The sequence below is a fragment of the Lampris incognitus genome, chromosome 11 (genome assembly GCF_029633865.1).
Source record: "Lampris incognitus isolate fLamInc1 chromosome 11, fLamInc1.hap2, whole genome shotgun sequence".
In the NCBI taxonomy this organism is placed as follows: Eukaryota; Metazoa; Chordata; class Actinopteri; order Lampriformes; family Lampridae; genus Lampris; species Lampris incognitus.
Window position 1 is genome coordinate 7,090,470 of NC_079221.1, and position 27,585 is coordinate 7,118,054.

Sequence of the window (27,585 nt, forward strand, 5' to 3'; positions counted from 1 at the left end):
AGGGGGCCTTCCGGAAAACCCTGTACTGACACGGAGGTTAGGACACCGACGCACGCGGAGTCACTACTGACTGATGCACCACGGCCACAGACCACCACAGACCACCACAGACCCACTACAGACCACCACAGACCCACTACAGACCCCCACCACTGACGCATCTGAAGACTAAACACACGTCTATAAACGCTCCTCAGTGATGCGAGGACACCTGAGACGGACGAGAGGAAAGAGAGACAGAGGGAGAGAGATAGACAGCAAGAGAGAGAGAGAGAGAGAGAGAGAGAGAGAGAGAGAGAGAGAGAGAGAGAGAGAGAGAGAGAGAGAGGCGGAGAGAGGAAGGAGAGAGATAGACATTAGGTAGATAGATAGATGGAGAGACAGAAGGAGAGAGATAGACAGCAAAAGAGATAGAGAGGCAATCAGACAGAGAGAGGCAGAAAGAGACAGATAGACACTAGATAGATAGAGACAGAGGGAGAGAGATAGACAGCAAAAGAGATATAGACAGAGAGAGAGATAGAGAGGGAGAGACAGAGAGAGGCAAACAGGCAGAGAGAGAAAGAAGGAGATAGATAGACACTAGGTAGATAGAGAGACAGAGGGAGAGAGATAGACAGCAAAAGAGATATAGACAGAGAGAGAGATAGAGAGGGAGAGACAGAGAGAGAAAGAAGGAGATAGATAGACACTAGATAGATAGAGACAGAGGGAGAGAGATAGACAGCAAAAGAGATAGACAGAGAGAGACAGACAGAGAGGCAAACAGGCAGAGAGAGAAAGAAGGAGATAGATAGACACTAGATAGATAGATAGACAGAGGGAGAGAGATAGACAGCAAAAGAGATATAGACAGAGAGAGAGATAGAGAGGGAGAGACAGAGAGAGAAAGAAGGAGATAGATAGACACTAGGTAGATAGAGAGACAGAGGGAGAGAGATAAACAGCAAAAGAGATTTAGACAGAGAGAGAGATAGAGAGGGAGAGACAGAGAGAGGCAAACGGGCAGAGAGAGAAAGGAGATAGATAGACAGAGAGGGGCAGAGAGAGAGGCAAACAGGCAGAGAGAGAAAGAAGGAGATAGATAGACACTAGATAGATAGACAGAGGGAGAGAGATAGACAGCAAAAGAGATATAGACAGAGAGAGAGATAGAGAGGGAGACAGAGAGAGGCAGACAGGCAGAGAGAGAAAGAAGGAGATAGATAGACACTAGGTAGATAGATAGATAGATAGAGAGACAGAAGGAGAGATAGACAGCAAAAGAGATAGAGAGGCAACCAGGCAGAGAGAGGCAGAGAGAGAAAGAAGGAGATAGATAGACAGAGAGGGGCAGAGAGAAAGACAGAGAGGCAGAGAGAGAAAGAAGGAGATAGATAGATAGAGACAGAGGGAGAGAGATAGACAGCAAAAGAGATATAGACAGAGAGATAGAGAGGGAGACAGACAGAGATAGAGAGGCAGAGAGAGAAAGAGGGCGATAGATAGACAGAGGGAGAGAGATAGACAGAGAGGGGCAGAGAGAAAGACAGACAGAGAGGAAGAGAAAGAAGGAGATAGACAACAGATAGATAGAGATAAAGAGATAGATAGAGACAGATAGACAGAGAAAGATGACTATATATACACAGACAGAGAGAAAGAGGGAGGTAAACAGATAGATAGACAGAGAAAGAGGGGGACATAGATAGAGACAAACAGAGAGACAGGCAGAGAGAAAGAGGGAGATAGATAGAGATAGATAAACAGAGACAGACAGAAAGAGAGAGAGAGAGAGATAGTTACAGATAGACAGATAGAGAGAGAGAGAGGGAGATAAACAGAGAGATAGCTAGAGATAGATAAACAGAGACAGACAGAAAGAGGGAGACAGATAGCTAGAGAGATAGTTACAGATAGACAGATAGAGAGAGAGATAGTTACAGATAGACAGATAGACAGAGAGAGAGAGAGAGAGAGAGAGAGGTGGTGTGTGCACGTACTTGTGGAGAGCGACATGTTGGTGTACGAGCAGCTGTCACGCAGCCACCACGAGGTGACGTTGTAATTAAAGTCATTGTGCGGATCACACAGACGAGTCCCGAACCCTCCGAAAGCAGCAGGAAATTACAGCGTCTCCGCTTTAAGCGACGCCCCGCCAGATGAGCAGCGGCCTGATGCTTGATGGCGACGAGTCCAACACCGGCTGATGTTAAACGTGTCGTTACCGTCTTCTGTAATCAGGCCAGAGCGGAGCGGACGCAGTACCGCATCTCACCGGCAGGGCGATGGACCGCATCCATCGCATCAGTGCTTCACCTGCAGCTGTGTGGCTCAGCGCACACGCTTCATAAACACACCCGGGGTGCGAGGGGCTAACCCCTACATGGCGGCGTTGGTCACAGCGGCCCGCCGGGCGTCATGGGTCCGTCTGTCTGGGGGCCGGCTGTGAGACGGGCGACGCCACAGACAGCAGTGTCTGGACGGAGGAGGGTTGCTGTACTCACGCGGGCTCATTCTCCATTTTTGAGGTTCTCGGCCCCGTCTCGGACATCCCAGCACGGACTCGTCTCGGTCTCGGACAGCGGTCTCGGACCCGTGGTCATTTGTCAACACCGGTCCGAGCACTCGATATTGTTTCTGAAATGAATGTCACATTTCCCTCACGGGGAAGAAGCGTAATCCAACCTGATCTCTCTTTTTATTCTTATTCGTGTGTCTCGGACCCGAGGGAAAGCTGGGATCTGAAACATTCCTTCCAGAGTAGATGTGACAGTGAGATAAACCTGATAGAAAGCCACTCTACTTTTGTCGCTGTATTCTCACAGTGACCGTGTCCTCTGCATTAAACCCGTCCTGTTGTACAGGAGCAGCGGGCAGCTGCAGCGCCCGGGCACCAACTCCACTTCTTCCTTCCACTGCCTTGCTCAGGGGGCACAGACAGGAGTGTTAACCCCGACATGAATGTCTTTCTGATGGTGGGAGGAAACCCACGCAGACACGGGGAGAACACGCAAACTCCACACAGAAAGGGCCCGGGACGGCCTGGGGTTCGAACCCAGGACCTTCTTGCTGTGAGGCAGCAGTAGTGACTGCGTTCACAGGATGTTAGAAAAAGTGGATTTACTGTGTTAGTGCGACTAAAACTGGACTTTTAAAACACATGTAAACGTGTTAGTCCCACTGAAATCGTACAACATTGAATTTCTGGAAGTGGGGCCAACACACCTAGATGATGCGGTCGGGGGTGGGTTTACTCTGGCATGTATAAGCTCCAATCGGCCCCGAACTGGCCTAGGGGTTCTGCACATGATCCATAGTTCCCGCGGCGGTCTTTCACCCAGCAGCAACCAGCTGAAAGGGGGCATATCGCCACCTATCGTACCGGGGTCAGACATACTTCCGTCAATAAATCGATTCTCCCCCGGTTCTTGTATACTGGGACGACAGCAGTCCAGTTACACGGCCTAATCGAGCTATAACCGTAGCTCGACTTAACTGTGTATGTAAACGCACTGCTAAGCACCGGGCCACCGAGCCACCGGGCCACCGAGCCGCCCGTCTTTGACTTTTGCTACGATGGTAGACTACTTCAGTCAGTCGTGGTGTTTAACTGGACTGGTACCGTTCTGGTGAAAGTCTCTGCAGAAGTTTTGATCCCACCAGTCTCGAGTTTCGCCCCCCCCTCCCCATAAAGAACTGGTTTGGACTTGGTCTCCTCTTAGATGATCTTGACTACAAGGCTACGATGGAGAAGATGCACCGCCATTGTTGTTTTTCCCCCCCTTCACATTTCAAAGGTCAACTTGTCTCTACATCCACTTCCTATAACACTTCCCCTCACGGGGGATCTCGCTCTCGTGCAGGCGCTAAGCGACCCTCCCGGCTCGTGACGCGATCTTTTTTACTGTTCCTGTCGCCGCGCACGCTCGGCAACGACCCACTAAACTTTGCAAAGAGGGTCAGGGTTGATAATAATTGAAGAGGAGCATAAAACATGTGGATGAAATATGCAGGACCGCTTCCCTCCTGCTGGTGATCAGGGTTTGAGAGGCTTTAAGTGGACACTGGTGATATTTCTACATCACATACTTCTTGTCTTACACAAATGAGCAACGTGAAAAAACAAAACAAAAACTCTGGGAAATGGATACCTAAAGGTACTCGGATTAGCTAGAACGAGAGGATAGATTTTTCTAGAAAAGCATCAATATAAACCCGGAGGGGCTGCAGCCCTCTCTCTCCCTCCCCTCAGTCATATTTTTCATTCTCTTCCTCCTCTCGTCCCTCGGTTTCTGCCATGAACCGCAATACTGTACTGCTTTACTGTAGCCCTCCCTATTTCTGTCTGCTCTTTCTCTGGCTCCAGTCTTCATCTCTCTCCCTCCCTCCCTCCCCTCCCTCGCCCCTGTCAGTCCTAAATGAGAGTGAATGGTACATGGCTGCAGTAGCTGAGCAGTGATCTTAAACCAGAGTGCCTGGTCTCTGACGCCTCACTCCTACATGTGCAGCCGATCTTGGCATAACAGTTTTCTATGAATCCTGCTCACGTGTTGTCGAGCAAACAAATATATTGTTATTGTGAGAATACGACCTCCCCCCCCCCGGGATTTACTGTGGCATCGTGACGACGACGCACCGTGGGTGCAGTCCAGACTCCGCACTTGCCCTGTCATTTGCTGTGCACCATCTCTTACCGCTTCCCCTCGACACTCTCTCTTTCTGTCCTCCTATGTGAATACTTTCCACGTTCTCTTATCCCTCATCTTCACGACTCTATTGCGGCTCTCTTGCGCAACCCTGGGACCATGATGAATGGGGGCTCTCCGAACATGTGGCGTTTTATGTTTGCTAATTTTACTTGGGAGCGGTCTACCGTTTTTCAACATTAACTCCACAGACAAATGTAGGTTAGTCATCTTTCGACTCCCTCTGGACGACAGGTCCCCCCGCTGGAAGGGACGATACCAGCAAGAGATTAATTCAGGGGTAAACATCATTAGAACACGTCCCCATGTTGTGCTAACGCTAACGTAGCATAACCTGTCACACATCAAGCGTGGCCTTCCCTTTCAACTAGCGTAAAAACGACGCCTTGCTGTGTGCAAAGTACGGCGTGCCGACCCAGACGTATTGCACACATGGTGTTTACTCGATTGTGGGGAATAATTGGGATTGTTTGGCCAAATATGAGAAACGTATTTACAGACCGTTATTATTTCCAAACAAGAGTACGAGCCAATGAGATGAGGCCATTACCGGGCGTATAGTAAACGTGCTCACGTGCACTCTGCATTCCTGGAAACATTCATTTACTTGGCTTGGCTTGGCATTGGTGCGACGAATTGTGCGACCGCTGTGTGTTTGTGCACATGTGCATGCATATGCATGCGTGTCTGTAAATGCGTGCACGGGTACGTGCATGCTCCTGCGCAGGTCTGTATGCACGGCCAGTGGGCTGCTGCAGCTGAATGCCGCCGCTCGGTCCAGCATACCAATGTGAGTCAAGTGCACTTTGACCGGTGGTGTTCAGGCGCCCTTGCCGACGCCCGGATCAAAAGCTGACGTGTGACCGGCCGACTTTGAAGCTGCGCCCCCGCTCCCGGCCACGGCGCAGCGTCAGCGGCCCGGACGCTGCAGCGGACCAGTTCTGCACGGAGGCCCGTCCGCCTGCCATAAAACCTGCATGGGGACCCGCTCAGAACCGTCACTGCCCAAACCTGTAAACGTCACGCCGACAGCGCCGCGCTGGCCGGACACGGCCTGCCTGCCTGCCCCCCCGCGGCCATTTTGTCATCTTAGATTTGTTCTCTGCCGCCTTCAATGCGGCGCACATACACACACACACTCAGTCTCTCTCTCTCACACACACACACTCACTCACACATACACACACACACACACACTCACTCTCTCTCTCTCACACACACACACACACACTCACTCACACATACACACACACACACACACTCACTCTCTCTCTCTCACACACACACACACACTCACTCACACATACACACACACACACTCACTCACACATACACACACACACACACACACACACACCACACACTCTCTCACACACTCACTCACTCACACTCTCACACACACTCACACACATATACACACACACACACCACACACTCTCACACACTCACTCACTCACACTCTCACACACACTCACACACATATACACACACACACACTCACTCACTCACACACACACTTACTCACTCACTCTCACACACACACACACATATACACACACACACACCACACACACTCACTCACTCACACACACACTTTCTCACACACACACTCACACACATAGACACACACACCACACACACTCTCTCACTCACACACACACTCACTCACTCACTCACTCACACACACACTCTCTCACACACACACACACACACACTCTCTCACACACACACACTCTCTCTCACACACACACACACACACACACACACACACACACACACACACACAGAGTTTGTGTCTCTCTTCTGCTTTTCCACCGAGGAAGAACTCCCCCACAGACAGGGGAGACGGCGCCTTGCTGGATTTCTGTTTGAGGTCAGTGAGAAAGACCGACGTCTTGACTAATTAACAAGCAGTCCTCTGTCTCGAGCGGCCGCCCGGGGCCGCCCGCGTCATGTGACACGTACCCCCGCGCCGCGAGTCGGGGCTAAATTAGCGCAAGTTCACTCTAATCATAGACCGGGTAACAGGTCTGGCCGCTGAACCACAAGGGGCCGGCAACTCCTCGATCAACTTCTTTCCCCTGGCAACCGCCGCCCCCGTCTGCATCAAAATAGTTTTCCATTCGATACGAAAGCTCTGTTCTTTCTGCAGCTCCATGACAGAGTTCAAGGAACCGGGTCCGGCTCACTCCGAACCGTCGCCCCGCCCTAAGCCGCTCCCTCGACTCCTGAGGAGGACGCCCCACATGAGCAAGAACAACCCCGCGTCTTCACCGCACCCTTCCTCCAGATCGGTTCCCGTTCGTCGTCGTGGGCCCAGAAAGACACGCCCGGTCCCCCAGATCCGCTTGCGGCGCGAGAGTGTCGGGTATCAGCGCGTCGAGGCCCTGCGGGGTCCATCTCCCCTGACACGGCTATTTAATCACCGGTGTCTAACACCTCATAAAGCACTCCTCCTGGGTCCGGGTCTACTCATAAACAGCAGATTCTCCCAACCAAGACCTGCCATCTGGCTCCAGAGCACGTGTTGCATATTAACAAGAAAAGAAATAAAAAAAAACCGGCATAGAAATAATATTGGCTGAACCAAGGTATACCAAGTCAATGACCTCTGTGATAATGTTTTACCCCCCGTGTGCCCCAACTATATTACTCTATGTAGCTCCCTTGCATTATCCTTTCGTCCTTGTCTGGAACCCCCCCCCCCCACCACCACCACCCACCAAAAAAAAAGAGACTGACTGAGGTGGCTGTTTAGAGCAAGCAGCTACCAAAGTGCGCGGATGTGGGCTCGTTTGGGCCGATCAATATCCATCAACAGAGGGCGAAAGCAAACATCCTTCCCCTCTGTGACAGGGAGGAGCTCGAGCGACGGTTCGGTGTTTGGTATTCACACCGGTGGACATGGCACAACGGCTTTAAAACCAACATTTTTATTCCGGTTGTGACGGTACAACGACGCCAGCCTAGCCGCCAGTGCCCTACGGTAACTGAGCCTTGCTCCAGAGGCCCCCCCGCGCCTCCCTGGCTCTAAATATGGCACTGCTCTGCTTGTTTCCCTTGATTACAACAGATAATTTCCCTGCATAAATCTGCCAGAGCAGAATACAACATGATTTAACACGGCCATCCCTACATAGTCACACCGTGGCCGGCACATAGATCACTCTGAGGCCGGCACATAGATCGCTCTGAGGCCAGCACATAGATCACTCTGAGGCCGGCTCATAGATCACTCTGAGGCCGACACATAGATCACTCTGAGGCCGACACACAGATCACTCTGAGGCCGGCACACAGATCACTCTGAGGCCGGCACACAGATCACTCTGAGGCTGGCACACAGATCGCTCTGAGGCCGGCACATAGATCGCTCTGAGGCCGGCTCATAGATCGCTCTGAGGCCGGCTCACAGATCGCTCTGAGGCCGGCTCACAGATCGCTCTGAGGCCGGCTCACAGATCACTCTGAGGCCGGCTCATAGATCACTCTGAGGCCGGCACACAGATCACTCTGAGGCCGGCACACAGATCACTCTGAGGCCGGCACACAGATCACTCTGAGGCCGGCTCATAGATCACTCTGAGGCCGGCACATAGACCGCTCTGAGGCCGACACATAGATCGCTCTGAGGCCGACACACAGATCGCTGAGGCCGGCTCATAGATCACTCTGAGGCCGGCACACAGATCGCTCTGAGGCCGACACAGAGATCGCTCTGAGGCCGGCTCATAGATCACTCTGAGGCCGGCACACAGATCGCTCTGAGGCCGACACAGAGATCGCTCTGAGGCCGGCACACAGATCACTCTGAGGCCGGCTCATAGATCACTCTGAGGCCGGCTCATAGATCACTCTGAGGCCGGCACACAGATCGCTCTGAGGCCGACACAGAGATCACTCTGAGGCCGGCACACAGATCACTCTGAGGCCGACACACAGATCACTCTGAGGCCGGCACACAGATCACTCTGAGGCCGGCTCATAGATCACTCTGAGGCCGGCACACAGATCGCTCTGAGGCCGACACAGAGATCGCTCTGAGGCCGACACACAGATCGCTCTGAGGCCGACACACAGATCGCTCTGAGGCCGGCACACAGATCACTCTGAGGCTGGCACACAGATCACTCTGAGGCTGGCACACAGATCACTCTGAGGCTGGCACACAGATCACTCTGAGGCCGACACACAGATCACTCTGAGGCCGACACATAGATCACTCTGAGGCCGGCACACAGATCACTCTGAGGCCGGCTCATAGATCACTCTGAGGCCGGCTCATAGATCACTCTGAGGCCGGCACACAGATCGCTCTGAGGCCAACACACAGATCACTCTGAGGCCGGCTCATAGATCACTCTGAGGCCGGCACACAGATCACTCTGAGGCCGGCACACAGATCACTCTGAGGCCCTTGAGTGACGGCGGCGCCTGTCAGCCTTGTGAGGCTGTCATTACGCCGCTTCCCAGGCAGGGATGATGGTCGACGCAAGAGAAATCCTATTGTTATTCAAATGCAGCTATTATTTTCCGTTCCGTTTTGATTTGGCAACCCAGCCTTCGCACAACAGGGGGAATGCTGCCAGATCCATCCTCATACTGTACCTGACAAAGATGGAAGAAAAACAGATGCAAGTGAGGCAATAAACAACGGCAATGAATATTTATCGTTCCTCACATAGAGGCATACATACCTTACTCCCTAAAATACGCAATTTCAAAGCAAGAAGAAGAAAAAAAGATGGACTCACGCGCGGCTGATGAGGTATTTGGACTTGTCTCCCAGATAACTAATTGTGGTGTATGCTGAGTTAACGCGACTTTGACAAGACACGGGTCTTCCTCAGTCACCGACGGAGAGACACGGTGCTTTCTTTGGTACCGTCGTCGCAGCGGTTCTGATGCCGTGACGCGCCGCTGGCGGAAGTAGCGCGCTTCAAATAAACAGCGACGGCGGCTGCCACGTGCGGTCTTGATTTCTTGCGTCAACGTGAGCGGGGCTGAAAGCTGCATCGGCTCACTGAATCCCGCTATGCGCCCCCCCCCCCCCCCCCCCCCAGAGGTGCAACTTTCTTCTGGAACTTTCTTCACAACCGGCGTGGGAGAGACGGGGCGATGCCTCTGTCTCGCTGCACCTCGCTTTGAAAAAGCACTGCCGAAAACGCATCTGCAGTGGGGAGGGGAGGGGGGGGGTATGTAATTACCTACTAACGGCTTCAGTCCCTCTGAGCTAATTTATTCACGTTTTATCTTTCAGCGAAGTGATGAAAACGTAACATGTAACAGAAATCACGAGACGCCACAAGGGAACACCAACACTAATGCTGTTATAAATGGTTATTTCGAGACTTTGTGGAAAGACCCTTTTCCTAATTCCGAGGGCGTTTCATATGACCGCTGCCTTAACACGATGTTTGAAAATGAGGCTTCAAACGCAACAAATCACTAATTTTTTTTTAATGTTTTTATAGCCCAATCTTTAACCGGACCCATTTCAATAAATGCAATTTACTGTCCCCCCCGCTTTAATTGCTGCCTCAACAACGTGGCGAGGTGTGCCCCGTGATAAGCGACCACTCGCAGTATATGTTGTAGAGCTTCATGTAATATTTACATATTGTCAACTGCCGCCGCAATAACGGGCTTTTCTCAGAGAGGCCCTTTTATATATGATACCGCCTCAAACCCGGGCTCGGTCCCCTGGCGACTACACAGTTAGGCGATACAGTTTATCATAGCGAGCTCAATTTATCACGTAACGATCCCACGGCGAGGGAAAATGACAGAATATTGATGAAGCGGCGGCAAGTTTGTGCCTGTGATTTGCCCGAGGCTGTGACTGGAGAAGTTCTCTGAAAAAGGGAAGATGATTAAAGGGAAGCGCCGAACGGCGGACAAGAACAGAGCAATCATTGGCCGGCCTGCTCGCCCTCCCCCCTGCCCCCGTCCCCCGGGGAGGCAGCCAGGCCATAGTGTAATGGGGCCAATGTGTCTCATTAACGTATTGACAGATATGAAAAGTAGCAGGCACCACCATTAGTCACCGTGAGAGACGGAACTGCGTGGCTGGAGCTCGGCTAACAAGAGACACCAAAGAAAAGTGGGTTGAAGACGGCCAACGCAACGCAACTGACAAGAAATCTCCTGACGACTGTGATATCGACTCCCCTGGTGAGGTACCAGCATCAGAATCAGATTCTGACGGCAACACAGCAGGTTAATTATTGTAATCACTGCTTGGCTTTAAAGGTTTGGTTTCCAGGGTTTTTACACGTAATCTACTTGTACAGAGTCAGACAAACCCGATGATTGTGGTGCAGTTTGAGGGTACCTTGAACGGTGGGGAGCTTAGCCTAGCTTAGCTCAATTGCTGGATGTCTACCAGGATCCCTAGCCGATCCTCTCAAAAGCAACGGTAACAAACCTTCAAACTTCACTAAACACGGACGGCCAGTCTAACAAATAAGTAAATGTGAATATATATATAAGTTGAAATTTACGCATTTATAAACTCACTAATTTCACTCTAAAAAATTTAGCTCATATCAAACTTCCTAAACACTTCCCCATCCTGGCCGGACAACTTTTCAATCAGCCTGAGAAACTGAAGGAGAGACGAGACAATAATGTCAAGACTCAGATTCGGACACACTGGACTAAACGGCACACTTAAAATAGGAAAACACAATACAGGCACATGTGACTGCTGTGGGCAAGAAGGAACAATACAGCACGCTGTGAGAAATATGAGGCAGAAGGAAGGTGTCTGACTCAAAATCTCAGGAAAATAAAAGTACAATTTGATTTAGTAGATATTCTACAGAAGAATTCAACTGAGTGTTATAATAATCTTGTTTCAGTTTCTTAGAGTAACTAATTTAATTAAGAAGATTTGTTTTTTTTGGGGGGGGGGGGGTAATAGTGTAGATAATTGGCTGAGCCACACTCCATACCAGCTGGTGGCGGTAATGCACCAATTCGTTGTTTACCAACCGCCAATAAACACTAAGAAGAAGAACTGTGAGAAGTTACAGTAATTTGATTTTTAGGATTTTGCATGTACTTGTGAAACGTTAGTTAAGAAGAGCTGTCAACGCTAGGCCAACAAGTAAAAACTAAAAGTTAAAAAAAAAAATCGACTTTGGAGAAGGTGTAGTACTTTCCTTTCCTTTGAGAGGAGCCGCTAGTGATCCCGGTTGCCATACAGCGGCTGAGCTAGGCTAGGCTAGGCTAGGCTAAACTCACCGGTCAACCTAACTCCCATCCATCCGTTATCAGAACCGCTCATCCTGCTCTCAGCATGGATGTTCTAGTTCTACTGTAATACATCCATGGCTCTCAGGGTGGCGGGGATGCCGGAGCCTATCCCAGCAGTCACTGGGCGGCAGGCGGGGCGACACCCTGGACAGGCCGCCGGCCCATCGAGGGCCTAACCCAACCTAACAGGGCCTAGGGTTCAACCCAACTTCAAACACACCAACATAATAAAGGCGTCCACAGGGTGGCGGGACACCGTGAAAACTAAACTGTTTAAGAGCTGGTTTATTTTTGTTCTAACCGCGAAGATGTGCGAGAGCTCGCAACCAACAAGCGACATTCTGCGGGGAGGCTTAGAAAAGCATTGAGGAGAACTCAATTTCCACAACTTGGGACTCGGTGTAAACGAGTTCACGCCTGGCCTCCCGCCAAGCCTCGAGCGTAGATTTGAAGGTTAAAGGTTTATGATTGGATTAATGACTGAAATCAATCACAGCCCTGATGATGACACGCTGAATAGACCAAAGTGAACTTTTTTCTTCTTTTTTTTTTACCTCAACTGTCTACATCACTTTGCTATTTGCTTAAAAGACCCTCTGCGGTTCTGTCTTACTATGTCTGATGGGGCAGGACAGCTCGGTGCACACGCTAAACAGTAATGCCTCTGCACAACTGTATGACAACACACACACGCGCACTGCAATCAAGCAAAGATGTTATTTTATGAACTCGTTTGCTCCTTAAGAATGCCAAGAAAGACTCAGGAGAGTCATACCTGTCGTAACTCTGCTAAATACTGTAAAATTATTAACCTTTTTTTTTGGGGGGGGGGGGCTCTGTTTTGAGTTGCAGGCATTGCTGCCAAGCAAAGCATGACATCTAGTTGTACTTTGCCTACATAGTTCAGACACGTCCAAGGGGCTTGATCATTAAAGGGACTCGCCCTTTGCTTTGACCTCGAGGATTAGTGGTTAGACTAAAACTGCCCTGCACAGACTCAGACTGTCTAATTTCTCCTGTCTGGGAGCAAACTGAACCGATCTGGACTCCATTCACGCCTTAAACGTGCAACCCGTTTCAGACATATTCTTTATAAACCTCCTCGATGAAGTGTATTGGAGCAACCTGCACACTGAAACACAAGTTTACCTCCACACATCATTACGTATACATCGGTACACCTACATCGTGGATGTACAGGTACAACGACCACACGACAAACATACGTACACAACTTTCAGAGGCAGAAAGATTCAGACAAAGACTGTCGATTCCCCCAGAAGACTTTAGGTTCTCCAAAACTGTTAAATGAAAATTCCCAAGGATTATAAAGAAACGATTCAGTTTAAGGGCCGGCTAAAATATGACTCCGGAAAGCTTTTGAGAACTCCCATTGAAGGCTTTGTGAAGGAACAGCCCCGGAGACATGAAGATAAATAACCATGGTTTATAAGAACGCCGCATGAAAACAATCCTAAATTTAACTGGGAACATAATCTGATCTGATGGGATTCACTACGGTCTGCTGCGGTCCTGATGACAGCCGGTTTTGTTCAGTTTACCGATACCTATGGGGAAAGGGGTAATTGTGTTATGTAAATTGTAGAGATTCATTCAGAATAATACTGAGTCTCCAGCGAAGTTATCGCCTATAATTCACCTCACCCCCCCCCCCGAGAAAAACAACCCCAAAACAAAACATGGTTGCATGTGAATTTTAGATACTTATTTGTGGTATCGGTTGGTAAATATCCTCTACAACGTTGGTCTGCCATATCTGCCTGTTGGCTCTTCAACTCACTGACACATGACTTACGCTATTGTATTTGGCCTCAGTCAGCTAATCAACATTTTATTGATGTAGGTTATATGTTTTGTACAATGCATCGTGCATTAAACTGCAGTGCAACGTGCTTAACTTTATGTCAACATGCACGGACTAAAAAAACAACAACAACAACATAGGATAAAGAGAACGGGATGAAGAGAAGGTAAAAATACAGTTAAAAGTAAAAGTTGCTGTAAAAGTAAATGAATAAAAATAAATAAGTAAAAAAAGAAGCCTCAAAAAAGCAGACTGAAGATTATGATGTTAAAACGCTACGCATCGAATCATTTTTCTCGGAAAAGTCTAACCATCCATCCATCCTTCCATTATCCAAGCCGCTCATCCTGCTCAGGGTTGCGGGGATGCTGGAGCCTATCCCAGCAGTCACTGGGGCAGGCAGGGAGACACCCTGGACAGGCCGCCAGGCCATCACACAGGGCCCACACACACACATAGGGATATTTCAGTAGGGCTGATTCACCTGACCTACATGTCTTTGGGCTGTGGGAGGAAACCCATGCAGACATGGGGAGAACATGCAAACTCCACACAGAGGACGACCCGGGACGACTGCCAAAGTTGGACGACACCGGGACTCGAACCCAGGACCTTCCTGCTGTGAGGCGAACGCGCTAACCACTGCGCCACCGTGATGCCCCTTACCATACAATAACTATTAACATCAATCGGATAAAATACTATTCATGTTTTGGGGATTCACTGATTAGCTATTATTCTAAATGTGCCAGCAATAGAAAATAACAGGATGTAACATTTGTTTGTGTGCAAATCTTTCCAATCCTTAAGCAGTCATGTGTATTTCTCTTTTTTTTCATCTCTTTGTACTATTACAGTTACATAAGAGCAAACATGGGAGTTTCTCTCCACTTGCACCTGGCCAATTACCCCACTCTTCCGAACCGTCCCGGTCGCTGCTGCTCCACCCCCTCTGCCGATCCGGGGAGGGCTGCAGACTACCACATGCCTCCTCCCGTACATGTGGAGTCACCGGCCGCCTCTTTTCACCTGACAGTGAGGAGTTTGGCCAGGGGGGCGTAGCATGTGGGAGGATCACGTTACTCCCTGAACAGGTGCCCCGACCGACCAGAGGAGGCGCTACCGCAGTGATCAGGACACTTACCCGCATCCGGCTTCCCACCCGCAGGCACAGCCAATTGTGTCCGTGGGGACGCCCGACCTACCCGGAGGCAACACGGGGATTCGAACCGGCGATCGCCGTGTTGGTAGGCAACGGAATAGACCGCCACGCCGCCACACCGCCCTGACACGGGAGGTTTTGAATGTAATAAGCAGTCAAGAAGCATAACGTTTACATCTCGGCACGCCTCCGTCACGGCATTGTTAGTGTCCTAGTCAACGGCAGCATTTCGAACAACCGATGAGGGACCCTTTATGAATGTTCACTCGCTAGAAAGAGGAAAACAAAAACAAATTAACAAAAACAAAGCAAACGTTACATAAAACAGTTAAGTGAGACGTTCCCAAATGATGCATTAAAAAAAAAAAAAAGAAAGAAAAGAAGAAATAAAGCGTGCGGCGCCTCGGTCTCACCCCAGGACCCGGGCTCCTTAAACATGAATGCCATGACTGTGCCGGGACACACCGTGCAGCGGCCTCCAAATCATCCCGGCTCTTAACCGAGATGCATGGCCACTGGGTATTTGCATCTTGTGCGCCGCTACAGCTGTTCATATTTGCAAGCGCGGCAGAGTGACATCCTTGGGAATAAAAGCTACTTTCTCCCCCCGGCTCCCCGGCAGTAAACACAGCTGTCGGGGAAAATGGAGTCTCGACTTGGTCTCCGCCGTCTGGGAAGTTTTTCATTTTCTCCTCTTCCGCATTCAAAATACATTGGGGGCGACCGCCTGCCAGTCACTCATTATTACCCCCACTGTACAACGGCTGTGTGCCGCACAGAACAATGGGCGATTATCCAGGACGGGGAAGTAAAATTCTCAAAATTCAATATGTGTAACGGAATTTGTGACACCCCCCCCCCACCCCATATTGTCCATCAACCGTTCAGTGATGAAGACTTCTCGCTTCGTGACCCGCTGGCTTCTCCGAATCCCCCCCCCTCCTCCACCGAATTAGCATCCGTATTTGTATTTGTCCCGTACTGTAAGTTGAGCGTACTGTAAAACTTTTGCTAGACTCACTGAACCGGCTCGGCCAAAAACACGGCCGGTTCACGTTCGAAAGCGGTCTCGGGTCGATGATTCACATTGGCTGGTATAATTTTGAATTTGTAAGGTAGCCGTTTTCCACCATAGCTATTTGCACGCTCCAGTGCCACCCCCCCCCCTCTCCCCCTCTCTCAGGGCGATGTACACTCACTGTCAAATCACAGGACCGTCCATTTCGGGACTGTTTATTTTCATGTGGTTTCAGGGAAAACTATCAATTATGTCAGAATCTGTGGAATCTGCGTAATTGCACGGCTTGGGTTAAAGTGGGCAAATACAACAACTTGGGAGAATGGAACTGTGGACAGGCCTACTTACTTCCATTAAACCGTATCCAAAACAAGAACGCCTCAGTGGCCCGAAATGTTCCTGGACTGCAGCAGGATTTCACCGGGGTCAGGGTTTTGGGGAAGGGAGCAGATGAGGGTTCAGTCGACTTCCCAAACCACATGCCGATGTCTCGTATGACTGTTTTCTGGTGCGCAGGCTTATAAATCACAGGAGAGGTCGGAGAACATGACTTTTTTTTTTTTCTCCCCTCCTTAAGAGGGGAAACGTTCACGCTTATCGGCATTATCTCTCCCAATATACACACACGTGTTGTGGGGAGAACACGCCGAGCACAGATTATACAGGGAGGCGTCCACCGGTGACGTCATGGGCGGACACGCTACCGCACCATTCCAGCGGCGCTTCACAGACTGTTCAGTATTATGCTATCCCTACAACATGTGCGTGTGTGTCTGTGAAAATGTGTGTGTGTATATATACACTACTGTTCAAAAGTTTGGGATCACCCAAACAATTTCGTGTTTTCCATGAAAAGTCACACTTATTCACCACCATATGTTGTGAAATGAATAGAAAATAGAGTCAAGACATTGACAAGGTTAGAAATAATGATTTGTATTTGAAATAAGATTTTTTTTACATCAAACTTTGCTTTCGTCAAAGAATCCTCCATTTGCAGCAATTACAGCATTGCAGACCTTTGGCATTCTAGCTGTTAATTTGTTGAGGTAATCTGGAGAAATTGCACCCCACGCTTCCAGAAGCAGCTCCCACAAGTTGGATTGGTTGGATGGGCACTTCTTTGAGCAGATTGAGTTTCTGGAGCATCACATTTGTGGGGTCAATTAAACGCTCAAAATGGCCAGAAAAAGAGAACTTTCATCTGAAACTCGACAGTCTATTCTTGTTCTTAGAAATGAAGGCTATTCCATGCGAGAAATTGCTAAGAAATTGAAGATTTCCTACACCGGTGTGTACTACTCCCTTCAGAGGACAGCACAAACAGGCTCTAACAGGTACTATTTAATGAAGATGCCAGTTGGGGACCTGTGAGGCGTCTGTTTCTCAAACTAGAGACTCTAATGTACTTATCTTCTTGCTCAGTTGTGCAACGCGGCCTCCCACTTCTTTTTCTACTCTGGTTAGAGCCTGTTTGTGCTGTCCTCTGAAGGGAGTAGTACACACCGGTGTAGGAAATCTTCAATTTCTTAGCAATTTCTCGCATGGAATAGCCTTCATTTCTAAGAACAAGAATAGACCGTCGAGTTTCAGATGAAAGTTCTCTTTTTCTGGCCATTTTGAGCGTTTAATTGACCCCACAAATGTGATGCTCCAGAAACTCAATCTGCTCAAAGAAGTGCCCATCCAACCAATCTAACTTGTGGGAGCTGCTTCTGGAAGCGTGGGGTGCAATTTCTCCAGATTACCTCAACAAATTAACAGCTAGAATGCCAAAGGTCTGCAATGCTGTAATTGCTGCAAATGGAGGATTCTTTGATGAAAGCAAAGTTTGATGTAAAAAAAATCTTATTTCAAATACAAATCATTATTTCTAACCTTGTCAATGTCTTGACTCTATTTTCTATTCATTTCACAACATATGGTGGTGAATAAGTGTGACTTTTCATGGAAAACACAAAATTGTTTGGGTGATCCCAAACTTTTGAACGGTAGTGTATATATATATATACATATAAATATATATATATATATACACATGAAACAGGACCCTGTAGTGCTATGTATTAAAACTTTTTTTCCTGCATCTGTATTGATGTTCTGCTCCTCATTAGTTGAACACTTACAACACCACCACTGACGGTTTCGGGGGAAAAAAACAACCTCTCTCTCTGTATGTATGTATATATATATATATACACACACACACACACACACACATATATATATACGTATATTAGTGCTGTCAACATTAAAGCGTTACTTTTTGTAATTAATTTGAAACATTTAACGCGCTAAAAAAATTAACATTCTCATTACAGACTGAGTTTGCTTCCGTATGCGTACTGGTTTTTACTTATTTTAGGTTTTACTTTTTTTCTCCATGCCATGTCTAATGACGTCAGGACCCTGAAGGGGGGAAGCAGGGTACCACCAGCCTCCCTGATACTGTTCTTTTGGAAAAATTCAATAGAATTTTTGAATAAATGACAAAAAAAATTAACACCGAGCCCACCGAGACATTGAGTCTCGGTGGGCTGTTTTTTTGCCCCCCTCCCCCCTTTTTTTCTTCCCAATTGTACGTGGCCCCTCTCTGCTCCACCCCCCTCTGCCGACCCGGGGAGGGCTGCAGACTACCACATGCCTCCTCCCATACATGTGGAGTCTCCAGCCGCTTCTTTTCACCTGACAGTGAGGAGTTTCACCAGGGGGACGTAGCGCGTGGGAGGATCGCGCTATTCCCCCCAGTCCCCCCCCCCGACCAGAGGAGGCGCTAGCGCAGCGACCAGGACACATGCCCACTTCCGCCGGAGGTAACACGGGGATTCGAACCGGCGATCCCCGTGTTGGTGGGCAACGGAACAGACCGCTACGCCACCCGGACGGCCTCAGACGTTATTTTTGGTACCGTGAATAATGTTGCTGTTGTGCGCACTCCCTCCTGCTTGCTATTTATTTATTGATCTTTATAAACCTTATTTACAAACTTAGTAACACACAAAGAGGTTGACTCATTCAACCAGCGATTTAGAATTTGGAGAAAAAAAAAACCCAAAAAACAAGAAGCTCTCCTCTTTGTCGGCACATGGAGAGCGGCCTTTTCCCCACTAACCTGCTCCTTGATGGACTTTTTACCCTGCTTCGTCACAGCAGGAGGCTTTATTTGTTCCCAGCCCTCATCCCCTCATATATGAGATATTCATCCCCTCATATATGAGATATTCATCCCCTCACGGAGAATATGAGATATTCATCCCCTCATATATGAGATATTCATCCCCTCATATTTGAGCTATTCATCCCCTCATGAAATATTCATCCCCTCACGGAGAATATGAGATATTCATCCCCTCATATGAGCTATTCATCCCCTCATATATGAAATATTCATCCCCTCATGGAGAATATGAGATATTCATCCCATCACGGAGAATATGAGATATTCATCCCCTCATATATGAGATATTAATCCTCTCATGGAGAATATGAGATATTCATCCCCTCATATGAGATATTCATCCCTTCACAGAGAATATGAGATATTCATCCCCTCATGGAGAATATGAGATATTCATCCCCTCATATATGAGATATTCATCCTGTCATGGAGAATATGAGATATTCATCTCCTCATGGAGAATATGAGATATTCATCCCCTCATTTACGAGATATTCATCTCCTCATGGAGAATATGAGGTATTCATCCCTTCATGGAGAATATAAGATATTCATCCCCTCATAGAGAATATGAGGTATTCATCCCCTCATGCAGAATATGAGATATTCTAGTAGGACGCTGTGCCACTGGGGTTGATATGGGGTTCTGCATTACGCGCCATTATGTGCACGCAATGAACATCGTGAATTCACGACACTTGAAATTCAGCTGGCACTTGAACACGGAACACTTCGTTCAAAGTAATAACACATTACATTATGGAGCGCTTTATGTCGACACCCAGGCGCCTCACACTGAAGGGGGAAACTCACAATGTGCCGCACCACCTGGGTGGTGCACGGCAGCCGCTTTGCGTCAGAACGCTCACCACACATCAGCTTGAGGTGGAGAGGGAGGAATCATCGAGCGAATACACCGGGGGGGGGGGGGTGATTAGGTGGCCAGATGGAGAGAGCCAGGATGGGAATTTTGCCAGGACCCCAGGGGACCCCCTACTCTTCGTGATAAGTGCCATGGGACCTTTAATGACCACAGTGAATCAGGACCTCGGTTTAACGTCTCATCCGAAGGACGGCGTCTCCTACAGCACAGTGTCCCCGTCACTGCACAGGGACATTGGGATTTTTGTTATTGGGACCAGGGGGAAGACTGCCCCCAACTGGCCCACCGGCACCACTTCCGACAACAACTCAAGTTTTCCCAGGAGGTCTCCCATCCAATTACTAGCCAAGCCCCCGCCTGCTTAGCTTCTGTCACTCAGCAGAGCTGGGGTACAGGTTGCTACGGCTGCTGGCATTATGTTTGTTTGTTTGTTAATTATCATTTATATTAGTACATACAGGAAACTATTGCCGTCTGTGCTGATAGCTTATTGTAAAGGCCTCGATGGCCTGGGTTTTATTATTAGTTCTGTTAGTCCATATAAGAGATATGCCTTTCAAGCTGACAGTCCGTTTTGATGGACCTGGTGGTTTTACTGGAAACCAGCAGTTCACAGGAGAGAATCTCTGTTCCAGGTTTAAAAAGGTGCTATTAAACAATAGCACTTAAATTTAAATATACTTCCTTTGTGTCGATTCTACATTAATTTCGTGATTTTACATTTGAATATCCGTTATTACAAGCTTCAGTCTTAAGAAAGAAGTGATTAATCACGGCAAATTGTGCAACTAATTAATTTTTTTTATCAATCAACAGCCTATATATATGTATATATGTGTGTGTGTGTGTGTGTATATATATATATATAAATATAAAGATAATGTTAAATTGGGATTGTTTACTTTAAGAATGTGATATCTGTTGTAGGCACGGTGGTGTTGCAGTGGTTAGCGCGGTCGCTTCACAGCAAGAAGGTCCTGGGTTCGAGCCCCGGGGTAGTCCAACCTTGGGGGTCGTCCTCTGTGTGGAGTTTGCATGTTTTCCCCGTGTCTGCGTGGGTTTCCTCCGGGGGCTCCGGTTTCCTCCCACAGTCCAAAGACATGTAGGTCAGGTGAATCAGCCGTACTAAATTGTCCCTAGGTATGACTGTGTGTGATGGCCTGGCGGCCTGTCCAGGGTGTCTCCCCGCCTGCCGCCCAATGACTGCTGGGATAGTCTCCAGCATCCCCTCGACCCTGAGAGCAGGGTAAGCGGTTCAGATGGACAGATGGATGTCTGTTGTAGTTTTACAACACAGATATGGGTGACATTCATATGAGAACAAAACAAATTAAATGTACTGATATTTCTGGCGGTTATCACCGCCTGTCGAATCTCTCGGTGTTTTATCCATGTCACTGGAGCAGTAGTTGGTCCACAGTCTGTATGGCAATACACTGGTCCTACTGCCCATCGCATTATCGAACCACTCAAATGGCAGTTTTACTCAAAATGAAACAGTACCGTTTTGCATAATGGATGAACAAAACGTCCTCACGTCCCACACTGAGGAAGAGGACATGGTTTCCAACACAGGACAAACGAGACAGGCGGTGCTTGACACAGCTAAACTTCACCATCACTTGTTGCAAATGTCAAATGAAAAGCCCCTCTTGTGTGTAGCGCCCAGTGGGCCCTGCAGTCTGACGGGCCTCAGTCCCCTCTTTGGGCTTTCGGGTTTTTACTTCTCTCCGAGCACCGGGTGTGTGCAGCCACAGAATGTCAGGCAATTATGCAGTCGCGGCTCATTGACCATGAGGCGGGCACGCTCCTGCAGGCTCCTCATAAGCAACAGAGGAGACTAACGGAGACACTCGCCGCCCTCCCTCTCGCCTTCGTTGACTCGCAAAACCTTGTAGCAGATTCAAACGCTAACTCCTAATCAAAGGCCCCGTTGAAACCTTTGCATACCTTCCACGAGCGGGAGCGATGTCACTGTCTCGGGTAATTATGATGTGCCACTCTGCTGCGTGGGTTGACAGATTCGTGCTGGAAAGCAACGTTCCCACGGGGAGGCCAGCTGTGCCCTGCCGATGAACACGCAGATACAGTCGACGCGGTTGACACTGATGGCCGCGGGAGATGCAGCGAGCTGCCATTCGATAGGACCCCCATCTTCGCTGTGTTCGGCGGCTGGCAGCTGGAGGCAAACCGATGCGAGAGGAGATCACAGCAGATGCGCCGCATCTTGGGCGGACGACCCCAACCACTTTTCAGGGGGCTTGCTCAACAGCCCGCTGTCATCGTCGTTCAATATTTTCACAAGCTTTCATGGCTCATCGTGTCACCGGTTCTGTTCCGGCGGATATTAGTTTTCCCATCATTGATAGATCATAAAATTGCTGGCGGTGATTCTGTCGCTGTGGCCGTTTAATCTTCCTTTCCAAAAAAAAAAAAAGTGTACCGCGTAAGTGCACAGTATATTTTCTGCTCTCAGCCCCATCAGGTGATTTAATGCAACTCGTAGCACATCTTCATCAGTCGACATCAAGTCTTTTCTGACAGGGACGGGCCTGGCATATATCAATTTACTGCGATGTGAAATGTACATTGCCGACAAGTAGGCGTATTGGTGGGGAGTGTTGAATACCTACAGCTTTGTTGAGCTGAGCTGGCGATACTGTTAAAGTGGTACACAGACGAGGCTAACCTGAAATGTGTGTTGCTATGCTAACAGATGCATCTTTTTACGGGTTGTGACGCACTAAAATTCTCAAAACTGAATTGACTTTGGGCGTCTGGGTAGCATAGCGGTCTGTTCCATTGCTTACTAACAGGGGGATCGCTGGTTCGAATCCCCCGTGTTAACCTCCGCCTTGGTCAGGGCGTCCCCACAGACACAATTGGCCATGTCTGCGGGTGGGAAGCCAGATGTCGGTATGTGTTCCTGGTCACTGCACTAGCGCCTCCTCTGGACGGTCGGAGCGCGTGTTCGGGGGGGAGGGGGAACTGCGGGGAATAGCGTGATCCTCCCACTCGCTACGTCCCCCTGGAGAAACTCCTCACTGTCCGGTGAAAGAAGCGGCCGGCGACTCCACATGTATGGGAGGAGGCATGTGGTAGTCTGCAGCCCTCCCCGGATCGGCAGAGGGGGTGGAGCAGCGACCGTGACGGCTCGGAACAGCGGATTTATTGGCCAAATACAACTGGGGGAAAAAGGGGGACAACTCAAAAAAGAAAAAGAAGAATGGTGACCAGAAGCAACAGAAATATCATGCGAGGTCACCTCTTAAGATAGACGGGTGATGATAAGATGTTAGAAAAAACTAGCCCGCTGAAGGACGAGACTCAAATCGAAAGAATGTACAACGCTATGTCAGAGCCGCCACTCGACAAAACTCTGTACTTACTCGTGTATTTACACTTAACCCTGCATGTAAACCACACTGCGCTGTCTTGATGAAAAAAAAAAAAAACAATTTCTCAAATCCAGAAATGTGCAGGTTGACTCAAAATGACAGGGTGCACATTAACCCACATTTGCATGGCCGACAGCAGATGCTGAGTGTTGCAAAAACGGAAAGAAACCAGATATTATCCCCCTCCATCCAGTTCCGACACTTCTGGCCCCATCACAGGACACCGTCACAGCGGTGTGATCTGCAGGCAGACGCTCCTACATGACATGACACTGATCAGCCGAAGGGGACGGTTAATGAATGACAATGGCAAACTATGAATTAGCGCCCCTCTGGAGCGCAGGATGCTGGTAATGGAATCCTCAACTCGGGTGTACTTGTCTATGACATGTCTGGAATAAGCTCCTGTCACTCAGCTCCATCTTGAGGGATCCTCCACGCAGGCTAATTGCCCGGTTATTCATGAGCAGTCTGGAGTCCTCGTTCCATCGCACCGTTAGAGCAGATGCTGACGACACCACCAGGCCCCGGCCCGTCCCCGCGCTCCTTTCCGCCATCGACGACGGAGCAGGTCACCCGCTGATTGGTTGGCTTCCTCAAGGAGTTGACTCTATTAGCGGAGGCAATAGAGGTCCTGGTATCTGATGTGTCTAGAATAGATATGGCGTCGGAGGGAAAGCATGCGCCGGATCTCCAGAGAGGCCTCTTCGCCAGCGAAGGACACCGTGGCCTGTGTTCCACACTCCCCGCGGTGTTGGCACGTTAACCGTTTAATGCGAAGTTTGACAGCCGATGCTTTGACACAACAATAAAGCAATTGCGAAGGACTGCTAATAGCGGGGCGGCCCTCCAAGGTGAAAAAAAAAAACTGCCGTCAAAGTGATTTTCTTTGTTTAACATTCATTTTGGGTCTGTGATGCAGTTAGCTGGGGCTCAAATGGGACACGTCTGCTGGATGTGGTTAAATATAAAACTGAGCTCATAGTGTGTCTCATTAGCTAGCGTGAGGCACATTAGCCTTACCTGAGGCTAGCACCGCAACAGAATTGGGATAATTAGCTTGTTAAATGAAATGTCAACAAAATTTAGCTGAAGTATAGCTTGCTTAAATATATAATACACACATCCATACATCCATCCAGCCATTATCCGAGCCGCTTATCCTGCTCTCAGGTTCGCGGGGATGCTGGAGCCTATCCCAGCAACCACTGGGCGGCAGGCGGGGAGACATCCTGGACAGGCCGCCAGGCCATCACACAGGGCCAAAATACACACACACATTCATACTTGGGGGCAATTTAGTGCGGCTGATTCAGGCTCCAGCATCCCCGCGACCCTGAGAGCAGGATAAGCGGTTCAGATAATGGATGGAATGGATGGATGGAGTCACCTGACCTACATGTCTTTGGACTGTGGGAGGAAATCAGAGCACCCGGAGGAAACCCACGCAGACACGGGGAGGACATGCAAACTCCACACAGAGGACGACCCGGGACGACCCACCAAGGTTGGACTGCACACAAAAAACTGTAAAATCTTAAAAGCAAGTGTTGAACAAGTGATGGATGGTCAAATTTATCATGAATCTACTACCCCCCCCCCCGCAAAGTAACCCGCCGACCTGAGGAGATCACAGCCTGCATGAGTCCACATTTACAACCCTTAGCAAGTCAAGCATGTATTATGCAGAAGCAAATCTTTAGGTAATTCGATCCACTCTCTCATTTGAGAGCAGCGTGAGGCTTCATCTGACACACTACATTAGGCACATGCATGCCACTGGGATTTGGATGCAGAAGTGTGTGTTTGTGAAACAAAACATATTCACCGGTGTCTGCAAACACACAGCTTTTGTGAGCCGTTTCGCACGACGGTGCATTCAAGAGTATTAGACGGGAAAAACTGGGCAGTGGCTGCACGTATGGGAATAAAGATATGAATCTTACACTGTGTTGCATCGCACTCCAGACAATCCTCTGGTTTGAAGCGTTAAGGCAGGGAAAAAGAAGAACTTAATTAGGCAGTGAGAGAAGGTGGAAGGAACGTGTTGGTTAATAAACACAGAAACGGTCAGACATGAGAATCTATACGGAGGAAGACGAAAGTAGTGAGGGAATCTAATTACCGCCGAATAACATAAACACTTTTATTTTTTGGCATTTTACCCATTTTACCCCAATTTACTTTGGCCAACCACCCCACTCTTCCGAGCCGTCCCGGTTGCTGCTCCACCCCCTCTGCCGATCCGGGGAGGGCTGCAGACTATACCACATGCCTCCTCCCATACATGTGGAGTCGCCAGCCGCTTCTTTTCACCTGACAGTGAGGAGTTTCGCCAGGGGGACGTAGCGCGTGGGAGGATCACACTAGTCCCCCCAGTTCCCCCCCCCCCCAAACAGGCGCCCCCGACCGACCAGAGGAGGCGCTAGTGCAGCGACCAGGACACGTACCCACATCCGGCTTCCCACCCGCAGACACGGCCAATTGTGTCTGTAGGGATGCGCGACCACAGTAACACGGGGATTCGAACTGGCGATCCCAGTGTTCGTAGAAAACAGAATAGACCGCCATGCCTCCAAACATCTTTTTTTATTATAACGGCCATCCAGGAGCCAGGGACAATCATTGCTAGAATTCATTAATCTACTAATATATATATATATATATGGGATTGACCTTGCAAAAAAGCATTTGACTTTCTGAGACGTTTTGAGTAGACGTGCTTCATCACGAGTTGAGAATAAACACTCCCGCTGCGCCTAAAAATTTGTGTTGAGTCAACGCGGTAAATCTTGAGGGGAATCTGCGATAAAAGAGACAGTTCTAAACGAGGGAGACAATTTAAAGGGGGTCCGCTGGAGCGGGGCTGGAGGCTAGCGAGGAAGGGCGGCGTGGCGGTAAAGGTAATCCATGATGAGAACTGTCTCTCAGCTGAATTGGCCTGTCAGCTCCATGTTAACCTTTACCCCCACGCCGCAGTTTGAGTTTCAAGGTTGTTTGAGATGGAAATCCACGCAACGAGATCCAATCCAGCAAACACGCCGCTTATCTGATGGAAAATAAAGGTTTGCTACACAGCAAACAATAGATCTGGTCAATCCATTCTCTCTCTTTTTTTTCTTCCCCCCCCCCCCCCCCACTTTCTATTTGCCGAGTACACAGACACAAGAAGGTCATGGGACGCGGCACGCCGCACCTTTCACCCCCCTCTTGAGGTGAAGCTGTTGATTCGTTAACAAACACAGATCGATAGAGGAGCCTGAATGGAGGACAAGTACAAAGAATTAATTTCCGGCTCCGGGGGACTTACGATGGCAAATCACCAGCTTTAATCAACAGTGTCAAGTCAGAAAGACAAATGATGTTTACACTGTCCCCGCTTGAGAACAGAAAGCCCGGCTTTGTCTGCTTACCAGTCTGTCTAGGCTGGTGCCAGCTGCAGTGGTAGGCCGCTCCTCTGGGCTGTACGGTCTGAATCGGGCATTGAACACATCCGAAACGCCGCGAGCAGACCTAGTCATTCCTGCGGGCTTCGGCTGGCCGCAGCCTTGAAAGACCTGTAATTACACAGAGATGGGCACCCAACCGTAAGACTGCCGGGGCGGCTAGAATTACCTCGGATGTGGAAAGTGCAGGGAAAACACAATGTTTTGTTAAGGCCTCGCGGATCATTCACCCCGTATTACCAACATGACGACGCTCCGAGCCGGACCTGATCGCACCGGGCCAGCGCATTCTTTAACTAGGCCACGGCCGACGTTACACAAGACAATGGGAGTCGGGTTCTTTTCTTTTTAAGGGTTCTGCAGTAAACAGCACGTACACTTGAAGGATAAACAGGGTTGCATCTGTTCCAGCGGAAAGCCAGCGGAGCGTTTAGCCTTAAAACAGCAACTGGCATCCAACGTTGTGTAGGCAGGAAAAAATGTCTTCACAACCACCTACCGTTTTTTTCCCCTCCTGCGACTACAATTTTGTGGGCGAGGGAAAAGGCAGTAAAACACAGGAAACACATTAACTGCTGTTAGTCGAACTAAGATTATCTGACCAAAACGAAACATGTAATTGCAATACAAAGAACTAAACTTGGACATAATTAGAACGTGTCCTGCTACACACCTTAGACTCGGCCCCGCTTAAAGCGCACATGACAGAATCTAAATTATTATTTTT

At 49.0% G+C, this 27,585-nt stretch overlaps 1 protein-coding gene across 1 annotated transcript in view; it reads right to left on the reverse strand.

Moving 5' to 3' along the window:
• The window catches only part of LOC130120473 (glypican-6-like), a 117,412-nt gene that overhangs the window by 11,926 nt on the left and 77,901 nt on the right, over positions 1 to 27,585 (reverse strand). The window contains exons 6-7 of the mRNA XM_056289022.1: positions 26,826 to 26,969; positions 25,359 to 25,388 (exon numbers count right to left, since the gene is read on the reverse strand). Coding sequence (XP_056144997.1) covers positions 25,359 to 25,388; positions 26,826 to 26,969 — 174 coding nt within the window. The remainder of the gene's footprint in view (positions 1 to 25,358; positions 25,389 to 26,825; positions 26,970 to 27,585) is intronic.